This window comes from Pipistrellus hanaki, assembly GCF_964339955.1.
Source record: "Pipistrellus hanaki genome assembly, chromosome: 2".
Taxonomy (NCBI): domain Eukaryota; kingdom Metazoa; phylum Chordata; class Mammalia; order Chiroptera; family Vespertilionidae; genus Pipistrellus; species Pipistrellus hanaki.
This window is the reverse complement of record NC_140504.1, coordinates 122,347,781-122,363,194: the sequence shown is the minus strand read 5'-3', so window position 1 is coordinate 122,363,194 and position 15,414 is coordinate 122,347,781. Positions and strand designations below refer to the sequence as shown.

General features: G+C 44.8%; 1 protein-coding gene across 8 annotated transcripts in view; it reads right to left on the bottom strand.

Moving 5' to 3' along the window:
• The window catches only part of PHACTR1 (phosphatase and actin regulator 1), a 520,404-nt gene that overhangs the window by 76,649 nt on the left and 428,341 nt on the right, over positions 1-15,414 (bottom strand). For all 8 annotated transcript variants that reach the window (XM_084872731.1, XM_084872730.1, XM_084872734.1 and 5 more), the window contains one exon: positions 2,039-2,206. In XM_084872731.1, coding sequence (XP_084728857.1) covers positions 2,039-2,206 — 168 coding nt within the window. The remainder of the gene's footprint in view (positions 1-2,038; positions 2,207-15,414) is intronic.

The following is a 15,414-nucleotide window of genomic DNA, read 5'->3' as shown; positions in this document are numbered from 1 at the left end:
ACAGGCGGGCTCTGGCTCCTTCAGGTGGTCATGAGTATGTGGGGAGCTGGAGGGAACCCCAGAAACCCCTCTCCAGAGAATCAGAGGCAGGAAAGGGAGAGGGGGAGGATCAAGAGGGAGAAAAAGAAAGAAGGCATTTTCTCGAAGTTGTCACGTCCATCTCGGCAGTTATAATACTGATCCTGTGGTCCTGGACTGGTCTCTAGAATGCAATGATCCACAGACACAGATGGCAGGGTAATGCGTTGGGGATGAAGTGCCTCCTCTGACCCGAACCAGTGCCAAACAGCAGCACCGCCTTGGGGCCTGTCGCCCTTTGCTAGGCAGGGAGAGAGAGCGGGTTCTTGTTTTTGCACGCTGGGTCTCATTCTTGCTCCCATGTCTGGGGCGCCAGGGAATGAAGCCAGCCTAGAGTTTGAACCAGGGGGGCGGCTACACATGTGGGGCGGCTGCTCTGGAGCCTCCGGAGCTGGTGCAGCCTCTGGGGGGGCCCAGCCTTTTACAGGCACCTCCCTGCCCCCCACGGCTCCTCTAAACCTCAACCAGGAGATAGATGCTCCTCAGCACCTTTTTGTCTTCCCCCTCCCTCTCTTCTCTTACTGAATTTTGGTTTTCTTGTTTAGATTTGCCCCATTTCTCTCTCCGCACCTCCCCCATTTTTTTGTTAATCCTCTCCTGAGGCTATTTTTCCATTGATTTTTAGGGAGAGTGGAAGAGAGAGGGAAAGACAGAGAAACACATTGATTGGTTGCCTCCTGCAGGGCCAGGGCCAGGGAGGAGCCTGCAACCTTGATTGGAATTGAACCCGAGACCCTTTGGTCTGCAGGCCAATGCTCCATCGATTGAGCCAAACTGACTAGGGTTTGCCCCATTTCTCTTTGCTCTGCCTTGGGCATGATTTTTCCTTTTCCCCGACTGGCTCCAGTGAGGAGCTGTCTCGGGCAGAGGCAGAGACCTCCTGGCAGATGACAGACTGAAACTGTGGCTCCACTGGGATGTCAGACCTCACCATGCCCATCAAAGCCATCTGATCAATATTACAGGGAATGCTGAATAAAAACACAATTCGCTGCTTCAGCTGGGAGAATCGCCCCAGCTTGTGGGACCAGGGATGCAACTCAGCTGCCTGTACTCCTTCTTCCCATTCCTGTTACAATAAGAATGCCCAGACATGAATCTCCTCTGCACCCTCTTCCTCTCTGATCTGGGTAGCAGTGTTCCTGCAGCACTCAAGTCCTGGCAATAATGCCCCTGAGGGACACTGTTATCAGCGTGGCACACACCTGGTCCCAAAGTGAAGCCTAGGACCTGACTTGGTGAGACACCATCTCTGCCATCCTCCCACCTGAGCTCTGCTGAGGGGAGTGGGCACCTGATGTGGAGAAAGAACGTGGTTCTCTACCCACGCCAGATCTTCCAAGAGGTCCCTTCCCCCACGCATGTCTCCTGACAACAGAACTAATCCTTACTGGCTTGGGGAGGGTCCCAGGAGGGAATGAGTATTTGCCACTCAAAGGGCTTTGGACCAGAGAGGGAATAGTAGTTAGATAGCATCAAAATCATCTGTTGACAGGATGGAAGTGAACCAGCAAATTGTAATCAATTTAATGGCCAATGAACATATTGATTGTATACGGTAAGTTGGTAAAACTTGCTAAATTGATACAACCATTAATTGGTACACTGGGGCTAGGATTAAAGGAAATGCCAGGGCAAGCAGACAGGTGAACAAGATAGGTACCATCGAAAAGTGCAGGGTTCTTTAGCTTGATCTTAACAGAAATGAGTGTTAGAAAACAAAACAATGACATTTTACATACTCAATATTACAGAAACAGGGTATGTCACTTTAAAGCTATTAACGGTATAAAAATATTTTCAAAATCTAGAATAATAACTGAATATCTTCCCAATTTTTATACTCAATATTTACTGGTTTGGTCAGTTTCATCCCTATTTCTAGGATTCTAGTCCAGTCAGGCAGAAGACCCTTAATGCCCCCTGCTGGGGCCTGTGTGAACTCTACCAGAGCCATTACCTGTCCCATCCATGATGTCTGAAGGTTGGAGCACCTCATATGAGCAGGGATCTCTGGGCATCGGGACGGGCTCCATTTCGGACAGGGCAGGCAGAGACAGCTGGCTGGCGCTCAGGGACTGTCCGTTCTCCAGGGAGTCCTCCTCGTTGGATATGGAGAGCTCCCCATCTGCCAGGGAGAGGAAGTGCCGTTAGACAATGCCTGCCTCTGGAAGGGTGACGTTGGGGCCTGCTAACTGAGTTTCCATCTTTATCGACATCTGCACTTGTTGTTTTGCTTTTAAGACATGGACTTTATTTTTAGAGATGTGCCATCTAACCACCAGTGCAACAATTTCCAATAATCTTCAGCCAGTTGCTTCTTTTCTCTCCATCTTTCTAACCATAACCCACCATATTTTGTCGCTTTTTATTTTTTTTAATGAAAGTGAATAAAAATTGATTTTTCTTCATAATTTTGAAAAATTGGAAAAACTGAGCAGACCTCAAAGATTGGAAACCCAGATTAGGAATTCCTACACCAGGGAATAAAGGATTCCTTATCCTTTATTAATAAGTGCCAGGAGCATGGGACTCCAAGGCTTAGGAAAAAAACTCATTCTGCCTTCTCTATAAGTCTGTCCAAATTCCCTCTGAAAGGTTACAGCCTCCAGAATGCAGGCAGTGCCTGAATTCTCCGGAGCTCATGGGTGCTGTTGGGTCCTGTGGGCCAGCAGACTCTAATCTGGCTTATAGCTCAGCAAAGCAAGGGGCAGCCAGTTAACACCATGGGGAGGATCAAAGGCTCCTGCACAGTGGCCATTTGTCAAATCAACCCCCTATCTCCAGTGTGATTTCATCCTAGCCCAGGGGAGTCCTCCATAACTAGACACTGAAATAAAATTAGATTTTAAAGGGACTGAAGGCTGTTCTAGTAAAATGAGCAAATACCCAGATGAAAGACTCTTGTGTGATGATGCCTTGTCAGAACACAGAAATTAGTAAAGCCATTACCTGGCTTAGAACTGGAAGGAAGATGACTCACTTGTAGAAATGAAACAGTGAAATGACTCCAAGGTTAAATTTGGAAACACAGTCGTTTTGCTCTGCCCTTCTCAAGGCTGTAACTTGATCCACAATGATACGTGGTGACAAAGGATCCTTTGCCAGCCCCTCCCCCAATTATCTATGACATGTATGTTCAACAGAGTGACCTACACATGAGCAGGCTTTAGATAACATATGGCTCAAGGACATGTGATTTTTAACCTGAAAGTCCTATAAACATAGAGAAAACATAACGGAGAGCAAAAAATCATCTGAAACAGAAAACATAAAGCATGGTACTCGAAGAGTGTTGTGTGTCTGTTTCCTTTCTTTTCTCATTTAACCTTTTTATTGCCACAAATGATAGCAGTCATTACTATAACTGATTAGAGGCCTGGTGCATGAATTTCATGCATGGGGGAGGTTCCCGCAGCCCAGCCTGCACCCTCTCCAATCCTGGACCTCCGGGGATCAGGCCTAAACCGGCAGTCGGACATCCCTCTCACAATCCAGGACCTCTGCCTGCTAATTGCTCACCTGCCTGCCTGCCTGCCTGCCTGATCACCCCTAACTGGCCCCCCTGCCAGTCTGATTACCCCTAACCACCTCTGCTGGTCAACCTGATCACCCCTAATTATCCCCCTCTTCCCCCCACCCCCAGCCTGGTCACCCCTTACTGCCCCTGCTGCCAGCCTGGTCATCCTTAACTGTTCCCCCCTGCCAGCCTGATTGCCCCCAACAACCCCCACCCACCAGCCTGGTCACCCCCAACTGCCCCCTTCCAGTCGGTCGCCCATCATTGCCCCTCTCCGCTGGCCTGGTCACCCTTCACTGGCCCCCTCTGCCAGCCTGGTTGCCCCTCATTGCTCCTCTCTGTTGGCCTGGTCACCCCTAACTGCCCCCGCTGCTGACCTGGTTGCCCCATGCAGCCTGCTGTTCAGTTGTTTCGTCACCCCTCACTAACAACTCTGCCGTCCTGGTTGCCCCATGCAGCCTGGTGTTCAGTCATTTAGTCATCCCCCACTAATCCCCTTGCTGGCCTTGTGGCCCCACTCGGCCTGTTCAGTTGTTTTGGATGTGATGGCCTCTGGCTCTTTATATATATGGATTAGCAAGATGATTACTCTTCTTCACTAATAGGAGGAGCAGCACAGACCCAAGGCTAACACCATGGAGAGGCCACAGCTGAACTGAGGGTCTGTAGGGTGGGAAAGGCTGCAGTACAAGGGTCCCTGCACAGCATCCCATCATGTATGGTCCCGTTCCTCTTAACATGCTTTAATTTTGCATGTTCAAACCAACGCCGTGGGAAGTAGCTCTGCTTCAAGTTCCCAGTTAGTAGAATAATGACACAGCTACCATTCAGATTAATATATCTCTTGGAAACCACTTTGATTTTTTATGTTCCAAGTGTAATAAAAGTCCTGGATAAGACGGGGTTTCAGCGCTATTGCCAAGTTCTGCTTTTTTGGGGCAAAGACGCAGTGGAATGATTGGTGCACATTTTAACAGAAATGCCACAGAAGCAACACGGGGAAGAAAGATACAACTGCAGTTGGATTACTTTAGACTCTGTGAGTTTTGGTTTCATCCAGGCTTAATGCCAAAGGCTTTGTTAGTATCAGATTAGCAAAATCACTCATTCCTCTTGCGTCTATTAACCCCTCCAAAAATTTAGCTCCCTATGAATTAAAAGTACCTTTGTTAAGTCACAAGGCCCATACCACTTTAGAGAAGAAACAACCTTGGGAATTCCATTCATAATCTCTACATATACATTTCCATTGAGAAAGATAAAAAACAGGAGAAAAAAGGAGAAATAAGACACTGATCATATTGCCACCCTAACAGATACAATTTCTTTTTCGGTATATATTTTTCATAGTTACATTCTTAATATGAATCAAATTTTGTGTCTTTCTTTACTATTATAACATTACAACTTGCAGAATTATCATCTTAATGATTAAATTAGATGAATAATACTGATATTTATCCAGCCATCTCCCTATGGTTGGTCACAAAGGGATTTCAAATGTTTCATGCTATTATGAAAAAAGAAAGTTCTACTGACCACCTTCTTGTATAAAATCTCTCCTGCCATTAGAATTTTCCCCCTTTAGGAGAAATTCCAATAAATGAAATTTATGTGTATTAATAATTTAATGTCTAGTGACACATACCTGGATCTTCTGAATTTTTTTCCAAAAGGTTTATTTTTCTTTCTATTTACACAATAGCAATGTACAGATCACACTAATTTCCTAGCTTTTAGTCATTTCTTCAACATTAATGTTAATAATCATGTTTTACCTATGTATGCATGTGTGCATGTATATATATACATATATATGTATACATATACACACTACATATGTATACATATCTAGTAGACATAATTAAACTATTCAATATGTACAAAAATTCATTATTAATATCATTGATGACCAAGATTGGTAGTGACAGAAGTAAAAACATTTTATTTGGGTTCATGTAATATGGGCATAGAACAATGCTATCATTAAGTAACTGTTATTTAAAATTCTTATTATGGCATTTTTGAACATACACAAAGTAGAAACATTAATGTAATGGGCCTCTTATACCCATCTTCTAGGCAAGGAGCCAGGGGGATTCCTAATGCTTGGTGGTTCCAAGTTTGATGAACTTGAAGACCATTGAGACTGAAGAGAGCAGTAGGGTAGAGTGAAGGTGTAAAATGTGTCAGATGCTGGCATATCTAACAAGGAAAGCAGGTCACAGAGTGGGGAGAGAAGGGAATGGTGACGTGGATCTAAGATACAGAACAGGCCATGATGCTGGGCCAGCCCGATTCTCCTCTTCTTGTGCAGCATAACGAATGAAGACGCTGATAATACCAAATCAAGGACAAAGAAGGGAAAGGTGAGAGTGAATTAGCTCAATTGATAAACTCCTGTTGCGAGCTTATAATTAACAACAAGCATCACACACCAGAAACTGCCATCCTCACAACGACCTTGTGAGCAAGGCTGGCATTCTCCATTAGCTCCTTGGGACACGCTTTATGGTTTGTAGAAACTACAGATCTGCCTGCTTCCTCCAAAGCTCCGGGCTTCCCCACACCCTGCCCTGCCTCTCCTCTCATAAGCCAGGCAGGCATTGTGCCAAATGCTAAGGAGAACGCTTGGACATGGCTTGGGGAAGAGAGTGGGGCAAGATGTGGTGAAAAATGCAGAAAAGCAGGCAGAGAGAGAACTAGTGTGAGCCAGCTGGTATGAGCCAGGGAAATGAAGGCAGATAAAGAAGTCCTGAGAAGTGGCTGAAAAAAAACAACAAAGGGTGAAAGAAGATAGAAGACATGTGCTCAGGCGACATGAAGACCACATAGGAAAGGTGGATCTTGTCTTGCACTGAATTCTTAAAATATTCTAAAAGTACAATTTATGCAAAAGTTGTATTCCAGAAGATTGGCCTAAAAGCATCATTTGAATTTTTGTTTGCTTGGGGATTACATCCATCCATAACTGGATCTCACCTTGTGACTACATTCCAAGTGGTTTTTTAAAATTACTGTTTTGCTATTGTCACTTATTTTGCTTTAGTAATACTCTCTAGTTTTAGGGTGATTGACATCAATTTCTGACCAATTAAGTTTTCTCAAACCTTAAGGTAACTAAAGTTCTTTTTTATTTTATAAAATAGGTAAATGTCACCATAAAATCCGATGAGCAACTAGAATTCTTTCAGGTTCTTGTGGATACCTGTGTAAAAACAGTTTCTACTTTTTAAAAATGGTATGAAAGATGGACCTTTTTTTCTGGATGGGCTCAGGGTTTATGATACTTTGCAGATTAAGATAAAAAGTATTAATTTTAATTTTGAAAAACAAAAGTATTATAGTATAAACTTAAATTCACCTGAATCTGGTATTTTGGATATGCTTTATGGTTTATATATTAAAAAACTTATATTTAAAAATGTATTTCTAGTTGGACAAGAACTCCTTACTTAATAAATAATAGTTGAATGTGACTATAAAGAATTGCTTTATGAGGGCATATGCTAGGGGGTGGGAGCTGCTGGGGAAAAGTCAATGGGGGAAAAAGGAGACTTATGTAATACTTTAAACAATAAAGAATTTAATTTTAAAAAAGAATTGCTTTATGTCTACATATTGAACCATTACTGCAGTAAATTTCTCAAAGATAAAAAAAACTAAAAAGATTTCAAAGCTAGAATAAGCAATATAAATAAAAGTGTGTTCACATATACATATTTATTTTTCAGGTTGTGTAAAAGAAAAGCAAAATGGATAGTTTTGACTTACTCATATAACCTTTTGGTTTTTAATTTGCAAAATAAAATGCTGTAAACCAAATAAAAAGGAGCCCAGAATAATAGGGAAATATGAGCTAAACATAGCTAATAAAAGAATAATTATTCCAAGTATGAAGAGTATTTGTACAAATAAATAAAAACCACGTCCCTGTGCCACTTGCCAAGTGGATAGCCTTGCTCGGAATGAGACAAATGCAATGAAATGCCCGTGTGGGTGATGCAGATACACAAGAATGTGTTTGAAATAATGTTAAGTACAAAAGCAGGAATGGAGAACAATATGTACACAGTGATTATAAAAAACATCAAAATGAAGTATGCATGCAGTTGGCAAGGTTCTGAAGTAAATCTGGCAAAATATAAGTAAGGTTTAGTGATTTTTTTTTTTTCTGTAAAAATGCTTGTTCATAAAAAAAATAACATGAAATTTGCATGCTGCTTTGTTAAGTTAAATGAAAAAAGTACAGATTTTGTTAGGGGAAAACTTCTCCTCACTCCTTTGGTTTCTTGAGGAGGCGTTTTCCTAAGCCCTCCTTATTTCTGCGAAGCTCCCTACCCCCCTCCAGGTACCTCACTGCTGGCCCTTGTTCCCCCAGTGTGCGCACTGGGCTGTGCTCTGCACTCCTCTCTGCCTCCTGGGCTGGTGGTGACTCAGGAGGCAGACTTGGCCGCTTGGGCTGATCCTGAGATCTAGGCTGGGGTGGGGGGTTGAGCAGAGAATTATCAGACCCATCCATCTCCTCCTCCAGACTAGCCTTTATCAGTAATGAAGGTGATGTCTCCCTACACTTTGATCTCCCACTTGCCTTATCTCTAAAAATGGTTCAGAAACTCAGAGAGGGAAGCTAATATTGGGACACTCAAGTCCTTAACAGTCTGGGGACTCAGGGAAGAGAATGTCCTCCCACCTCAAGCAAAGAGAAATTGAAGGTGGCACTGATAGACATGGAAAGGGTGTTGTTATAGACCCCTGGACAGCAAATTGTGGCTTGCGAGCCACATGAGGCTCTTTGGCCCCTTGAGTGTGGCTCTTCCACAAAATACCACGGCCTGGGTGAGTCTATTTTGAAGAAGTTGTGTTAGAAGAAGTTTAAGTTTAAAAAATTTGGCTCTGAAAAGAAATTTCAATTGTACTGTTGATATTTGGCTCTGTTGACTAATGAGTTTGCCGACCACTGTTATAGACTGTGCTCTCTGGGAAGCCTGCAGCTCAGCAAACTGGGGTGAGCACTCTGACTCATTCTTAGGAGAGCTGGGTGAGAACAGGCACAGCAGGCACAGTGCACAAAGCCAGACCTTGAGCTCTGGAGAGCTGTCTTCTTATTTTTGTCCTCACTAGCTTGCAACATGTCACTTAACTCCTGGGACATCAGTTTCTGTCCCTTGAAAACAAAGGGATTGTGTTAGATGAGGCCCAACCTCCTTTCAGATCAAAGCGTTATCTGCATGTCAGTGGGGAGACATAGTATAAGTCTCTTCCTCCCAATCACTTGCAAATAACCCTGATAACTGATAAACTAAAATAGCAAATCATTTTTCACCTAGGTTTTCTTTTTATTGTATGATTTACTTTGTCTGGGCATAGTGCCTCAAGAACTAGGAAGTACATTGATAGATTTTAGGTTTATTGTTAGCTAAATGAAGTTTTCTATTTTTATTTAAAAAAACTGGTAAGTAAAGTTTTAGTTTAGAGTGAGTGACTTGTGTTCTAGATGAAGGGCTTCTATATAAGGTAGAAAGACAGGGGCAAGGAGGAGAGGAGAAGTGGAAGGGAAGGGAGGAAACATTTTTGGAGAACTTAAAGTGTCTTCAGTGTCAAGCACTATGCTGGACATTTTATATATAACTAGAGTCCCAGTGCACAAAATTCGTGCATGGGGGGGGGGGGATGTCTCTCAGCCCCGCCTGCACTCTCTCCAATCCTGGACCCCTCAGAGGATGTCTGACTGCCTCTTGCAATTCAAAAACTCTGGCTCCTAATTGCTTGCCTGCTTTCCTGATCACCCCTAACCACTTCTGCCTACCTGCTGATCACCCATAACTGCTCTTCTACCAGCCAGATCACTTTTAACTGCTCCCCTGCTGGCCTGATTGCCCCTAACCACCTCTGCTTCACCCTGCACCTAGGACCCAGGAGTCCTTCCTCTAGTCAGTCACAGGCACCTGGGACTTGGGCTTCCCTCCCTCTGGCCAGCCACAGGTACCCAGGACCCAGGCCAGCTTCATCCTAGCCACAGCCACAGGCACTGGCACCCAGGACTGCAGGGTGGGCAGCTTGTCTCTCTCCTGGGCTGCAGGTGTAAATGGGCAGTTGGACATCCCTCTCATAATCCAGGACTGCTGGCACCCAACTATTCACCTGCCTGCCTTCCTGATTGCCCCTAACTGCTTCTGCTGCCAGCCTGATCGATGCCTAACTGCTCTTACCTGCAGGCCTGGTCCTCCCAACTGCTCTCTCCTGCAGGCCTGGTCCCCCTCCCCCCCCAATTGCCCTTCTCTTCAGGCCTGGTTGCCCCCAATTTCCCTCCTATGACAATCTGGTCACCCCTAACTGCCCTCCTGAAGGCTTGATTGCCCCCAAGTGCCCTCCCTTGCAGACCTGGTCCCTCCCAACTGACCTCCCCTGCTGGCCATTTTGTGGCAGCCATCTTGTGTGTTCAAATGACGGTCAATTTGCATATTATTCTTTTATTAGATAGGATTAGATAGGATAGAGGCCTGGTGCATGGGTGAGGGCCAACTGCTTTGCCCTGAAGGGTGTCCTGAATCATGGTGGTGGTTCCCTTGGGGTGTAGGGTGGCCTGGGCAAGGGACCTGTGGTGTTTTGCAGGTTGGCCACGCCCCCCAGCGACCCAAGTGTAGGTCCTGGTATCTGGGATTTATTTATCTTTTATAATCGAAACTTTGTAGCCTTAAGTGGAGGCCAAGGCAGGCCAGGGTTGGCGGAAAGCTTGGCTTTCTTCATTGCCAGGGAAACCCAAGCCTCCCGCTCTCTCCATGGCCGCAGCCATCATGGTTGGGTTAATTTGCATACTCACTCCTGATTGGCTAGTGGGCATGGATTGTGGGTGTAGGGGAGGTATGGTCAATTTGCATATTACTCTTTTATTGGATAGGATGGTAAGTATTTGGGTATCTAAACATATTAAAAGGTATAGTAAAAATATGGTATAAAATAAAAAGCTAGTACACTTGTACGGGGCACTTATTAATGGAGGTTATAGGACTGGAAGTTACTCGGGATGAGTCTGTGAGTGAGTGGTGAGTGAATGGGAAGGCCTAGGACATCACTGTACCTTGCTGTAGACTTCATAAACACGGTGCACTTAGGCTACACTAAAATTATAAAACAACACAAGATCAAATCAAGCACAAGAGATAATGATGCAATCAAGAAACATGGTACACACGAGAGGTCTGAGGCTACTGCTGGTATAACATGGCATACTGTTTTACAGCAAACTTTCTTTTTATGAGAAAGAATACATGCTAAGACACGAATAAAGAGCATAGTATAGTAAATACATAAAGCAGTAACCTACTCCTTTATTCTCATTTCTGAGTAGTATGGACTGTGCACAACTGCATGTGCTGCACTCTACATGGCTGGCAGCAGCAGACACGTGAGGGATGTGTTGAGCTCTGACGTTACGAGGCAATAAAAATTTCCAGCTCCATTAAAATCTTATGAAACCACTGCTGTATGTGTGGTGGACAGAAATGTCAGTTATGCGACGCGTGGCTGTATTGAGACCAACAGCAAAGCCATGGCCCTGGTCTCGGTAATGGAGCGCTCAGTACCCGCTGGGCCAGCTGTGTGTGCTGCTTCCTTAACACCTTTTCCCAGGGCTGCAGGTAGTGGGCAGCAATCACTGAATGGATTCCTCACTGCTCTGGAGAAGAAGCAAGACGGACATACACACTGCACTGCTTTACAGGAGGAGGAGAGGCAGCATGGGAGAGCCGTATACAATGTGGTCCATTGTTGACCAAATGTTGTTAAGTGGCACATGATGGTAAAAGCTTCGGCTAATCCAAGTAACATTTTAAATGTTTGCAATTAAAGCCACCAGCAGTTCTCATAGCCAGTGAAATGATATACCAAGCAAAAGTTAGCTAAGAAATCATTTGTTTAAGAATTTTATTAAATGATTAAAGAGCTTTCAGCCTAGAAGTTGGAAATGGCTCCCTGGTATTTGTTGAAGGATATTTTCTTCATTTCTCCTGAGTTCAGGGAGATGATGTGATTAAACTAAATGATGCTACAGATATTATTTTGTAGTATTTTAAACATACATAGAAAGCAATACTTTTCTATTAGATATTGCTTATTTGCTAATTAATGTACTTGACGCTCAATCATTTAAAAAGACAAATTTAAAATTCTAGTTGCAAAAACAAATAAGACTTTTTTCATGCTTCTGGTGTATTTTCTTTCCTAGTGAGGAAAAGTCATTCTGTGTGTGTGTGAGAGAGAGAGAGAGAGAGAGGGAGAAAGAGAGAGAGAGATCTGTGCTCTGTGCACGACTGGGCTTTTAGGCAGACACTGAAGAATTCTGTAGGATCAGGGAACTGTACTTTCAGAATCCACAAGTTAGTGAATCTTCCAGTTTATCTTTTATCTCTATTTGCAGTCAGAAGTCTTTGGATTTTTCTGACCAGCTTAGATGCAGGAGCAGTTTTGCAAGAGCTATGAGGTTTCTTACTGTCTGATACAGGCATCTTCATGACTCAGAATCATTTTGGACCTCCTACCTTGAAATCTGTGTAAACTATTTAAATCTCAGAGTTTAATTGACTTTATAATACCATGGATGATTTCATACATGCAGTAGGATGGTAAAGGTTTCAGTGCTTGGAGAATCACCTGCTTTTTAAATTGTTGCTATTGTTCTGGATTTAATATCCTATTTGGATGTTAATAGTCTTCTCTCTCTCCCCTATTCAGAGGCTTTTGCCAAATTAAATATGTGGGTAGCAATGACTTCCTAGCACAAAAGTGGCCAAGACATTGCCTGTGCATAACTTGTTTCAGTTATATTTCCCTGTAGCTATTATATTTCCTGCTGGCTTGTCAGCATTTGCTGCCTTCTACCGGACCATGGTCAACCAACCACTGCTCACGGGGATTCTCACTGCATCTCCAGCCACAAATATCTGACCATGTCAAATTGTGGTATCTGTCTCCCAAAGGTGTTTCTTTCATCTCTCTTGGGTACAGTTAAGCCTCCTCATCAAATTCCCACTAAGCTCATAGGTTCTTACATCATCTATGATGTAAAATTGATGGCTATGACCATAATCCTATATAATAAAAGTCTAATGTGCTAAGTGTCCAGTCGTCTGTTCATCTGTTCAACCAATCAAAGCATAACATGCTATTAATATGCTAAGGCCACTCAACCGCTCACTATTACATGCACTGACCACCAGGGAGCAGGTGCTCCAACTGGTAGGTTAGCTTGTTGCTGGGGTCTGGCAATCAGGACTGAGCAAGATGGGCCAGACATGCCCTGGAGCCCTCCCATGGTCCCTCCCCAGCCCAGATCATGAACCTGGTGGGGTCCCTCAGTCTGGCCTGAGCCCTCTCGTAATCTAGGACCCCCTCAGGGAATGTCAGAAAGCAGCCCGATCCTGCAGGTCAGGCTAAGGGACCCCACTGCTGCACAAATTTGTGCACCTGTCCTCTAATTTCCAAATAATAACTCTGGCTCTAAGGTTTGTAGCTGAAAGAGGGTTTACCCTCATGCTATTCCTGGACATTTTGAAATAAAAAATGCAACTGAGATAGGGACTGAATATAAAATGAACAAAATGTCCCATGCTCTCTCCTATGCTGTTATATATATATGATAGTGTGACTCTCACAGAACCACACATTGTTGTGAAGTCCATGGGTATATCAGACACTAGGAGGACCGCCTGGCTGGTAGCAGATGCCATAGGTAATGGGGAAGCTTGGCCAAGGCTGCAATGCAAGATGTTAACAATCCCTAATGTCTGGAGTTGGGGGAGGGGAGCGATGGGGGCTGGCCATTTCCAAATGCAAGCAGCTCTGCTTCTCCAGCTCAGCTCTGTAAGAGCATACCCACTAGGCACATGGGGCTAAGTTAGTTAAAATTAAACAGAATTTAAAGTGCAGTTCCTCAATCAGACTGGCCACCTCTGAAGTGCTTAAGAACCCACCTGGCTGGTGGCTGCTGACCTGGCCAGCACAGGTGACAGCATGCCTATGATTGCCGAGAATGCCACTGGACTGCACCGCTCCAGGCAGACGTGGGAATCACACAATGGGCCTAATCCACACGCAAAGGCAAACCCACTTCTGGAACTGAGAGGTTAAAACGCTGCCACTAAATGGGTCCACATCACCAAGAGTGGTCAGTGTAGTGGTGGTCAGTGTAGTGGACAGTGTTTCCTTTAGGGAAACCACAGTGGTGGGAAGCCTGAGCGTGGGGACGGATGACATGTGAGCAGCAACACAGGACTACACAGGTGGGCATGGCCTTCGGAGACATCCTGATGTCGCATAGTGGAATCTCAGATTCCCCGGACAGAACTGGGGAGGTGGGAAGGGGAAGGAGGGCTGGGGAAGGCAGGCATCCCTGATGAGCTGAGGAGGCCAGATGTCTGGGAGATCATTGCTAATATTTACTGAGCACTTACTCTGGGCACAGGCAAAAAGCCCAGATTAGGATGTGTCCTTTGATCCTCCAACAGCCCTGTGAGAACAAGCCGGGCAGAATGGAATCGACGGGTCTGCAGCCCCTGGGTACATCCAGACACTAGGAGGGCCGCCTGGTTGGTAGCAGATGCCCTCAGTCGAGCACCCTGGGCTGGGAAGAGGGAGAGGGGACTCAGGGGAAGCAGGGCCTTGTCTGCAGGAGCCGTCTAGGGTCCTGCGGTTAGAGTCAATCAGAAAGCAGGTCCATAAAGGTGAAAAGCTGCCCTGCACTTTGTGCAGATAAACAATAAGGAATCTGGGACCAGAAGCCTGGGCTTGGGGCTCCTGAGAGAGAGCAGATATTCATGTGGGTTAAGGTCCCTGTGACTCATAGGAATCCTAGGCAAAAGCATGAAGTCAGGAAAGGTTTTCTAAGCCCGTACAGCTTCCCTTCTATTAGCTACCAGCCTTCCAAAGTTCGGCTTGCTTTCTGTGACACATGCCAGTGCAGCTCAGCGGCTGTGAGGGACCAAGCATAAGAAAGCTGTGGCACATTGGTGGAGCAGGGATGCCCACATGCCCAAGGTCCCCTGCTCCGCCTTGAATTCACAGAAGGGGTGCAGAATAGGCCGTTAGAAAAGGTGGTACTGGGGTGGATCTTCCAAGGATAAGTCATAGCAGGCAGCAGGTTTTCCGAGCTGACTGCCCCTACAACACAGGTTTATGGACACAACTGTCAAAATAGGGCACAAGAGATCTAGTGGTTATCTCCAAAAATCCTAGTCAATGAGAAATGAGAGCCAAGATCCTCCAGATACTGCCTCATGCAATGCCGGAGCGACTGCAACCACCATGTTACCCTGAGGGGCTGCGGCCCGCGCATGGCTCCCTTAGCCACGGTGACCAGTTAACCAACCCCAGAGCTTTCCGGTCACTGGGCTTTATTATGTGAGATTCGCTCACTGACTCATTCATCAACCCACCCAATAAATATTAAGTAAGTAATAAATATTAAGTAAGTAGTGACAAATGCCAAGCGTTGCTCAAAGCACATGGAATACTTTAGAGGACAAAACACACAAAGATCATTAGACTACATTTGCTTATTGCTTCAGCCTCTTTGAATAGGTTTTTTATTGCCCGAAAGCAGAAGCATTTTAACGTACATGCTGCTGACTGTATACTGGCTTCACAGGTAACTGAAGAGGCTACAATTAAACAGCATGAAAATAATCAAAAGGTCACTTCTCTGCATTTGACACTTTGGACCTTTCCCCCTCCACCCTCCAATCATTGAGCCACAGCATCTTGCTTGGCTTTCGTAATGTTACACATTTCCGGTTTACTTCACAGTTTGGGGGCACTTT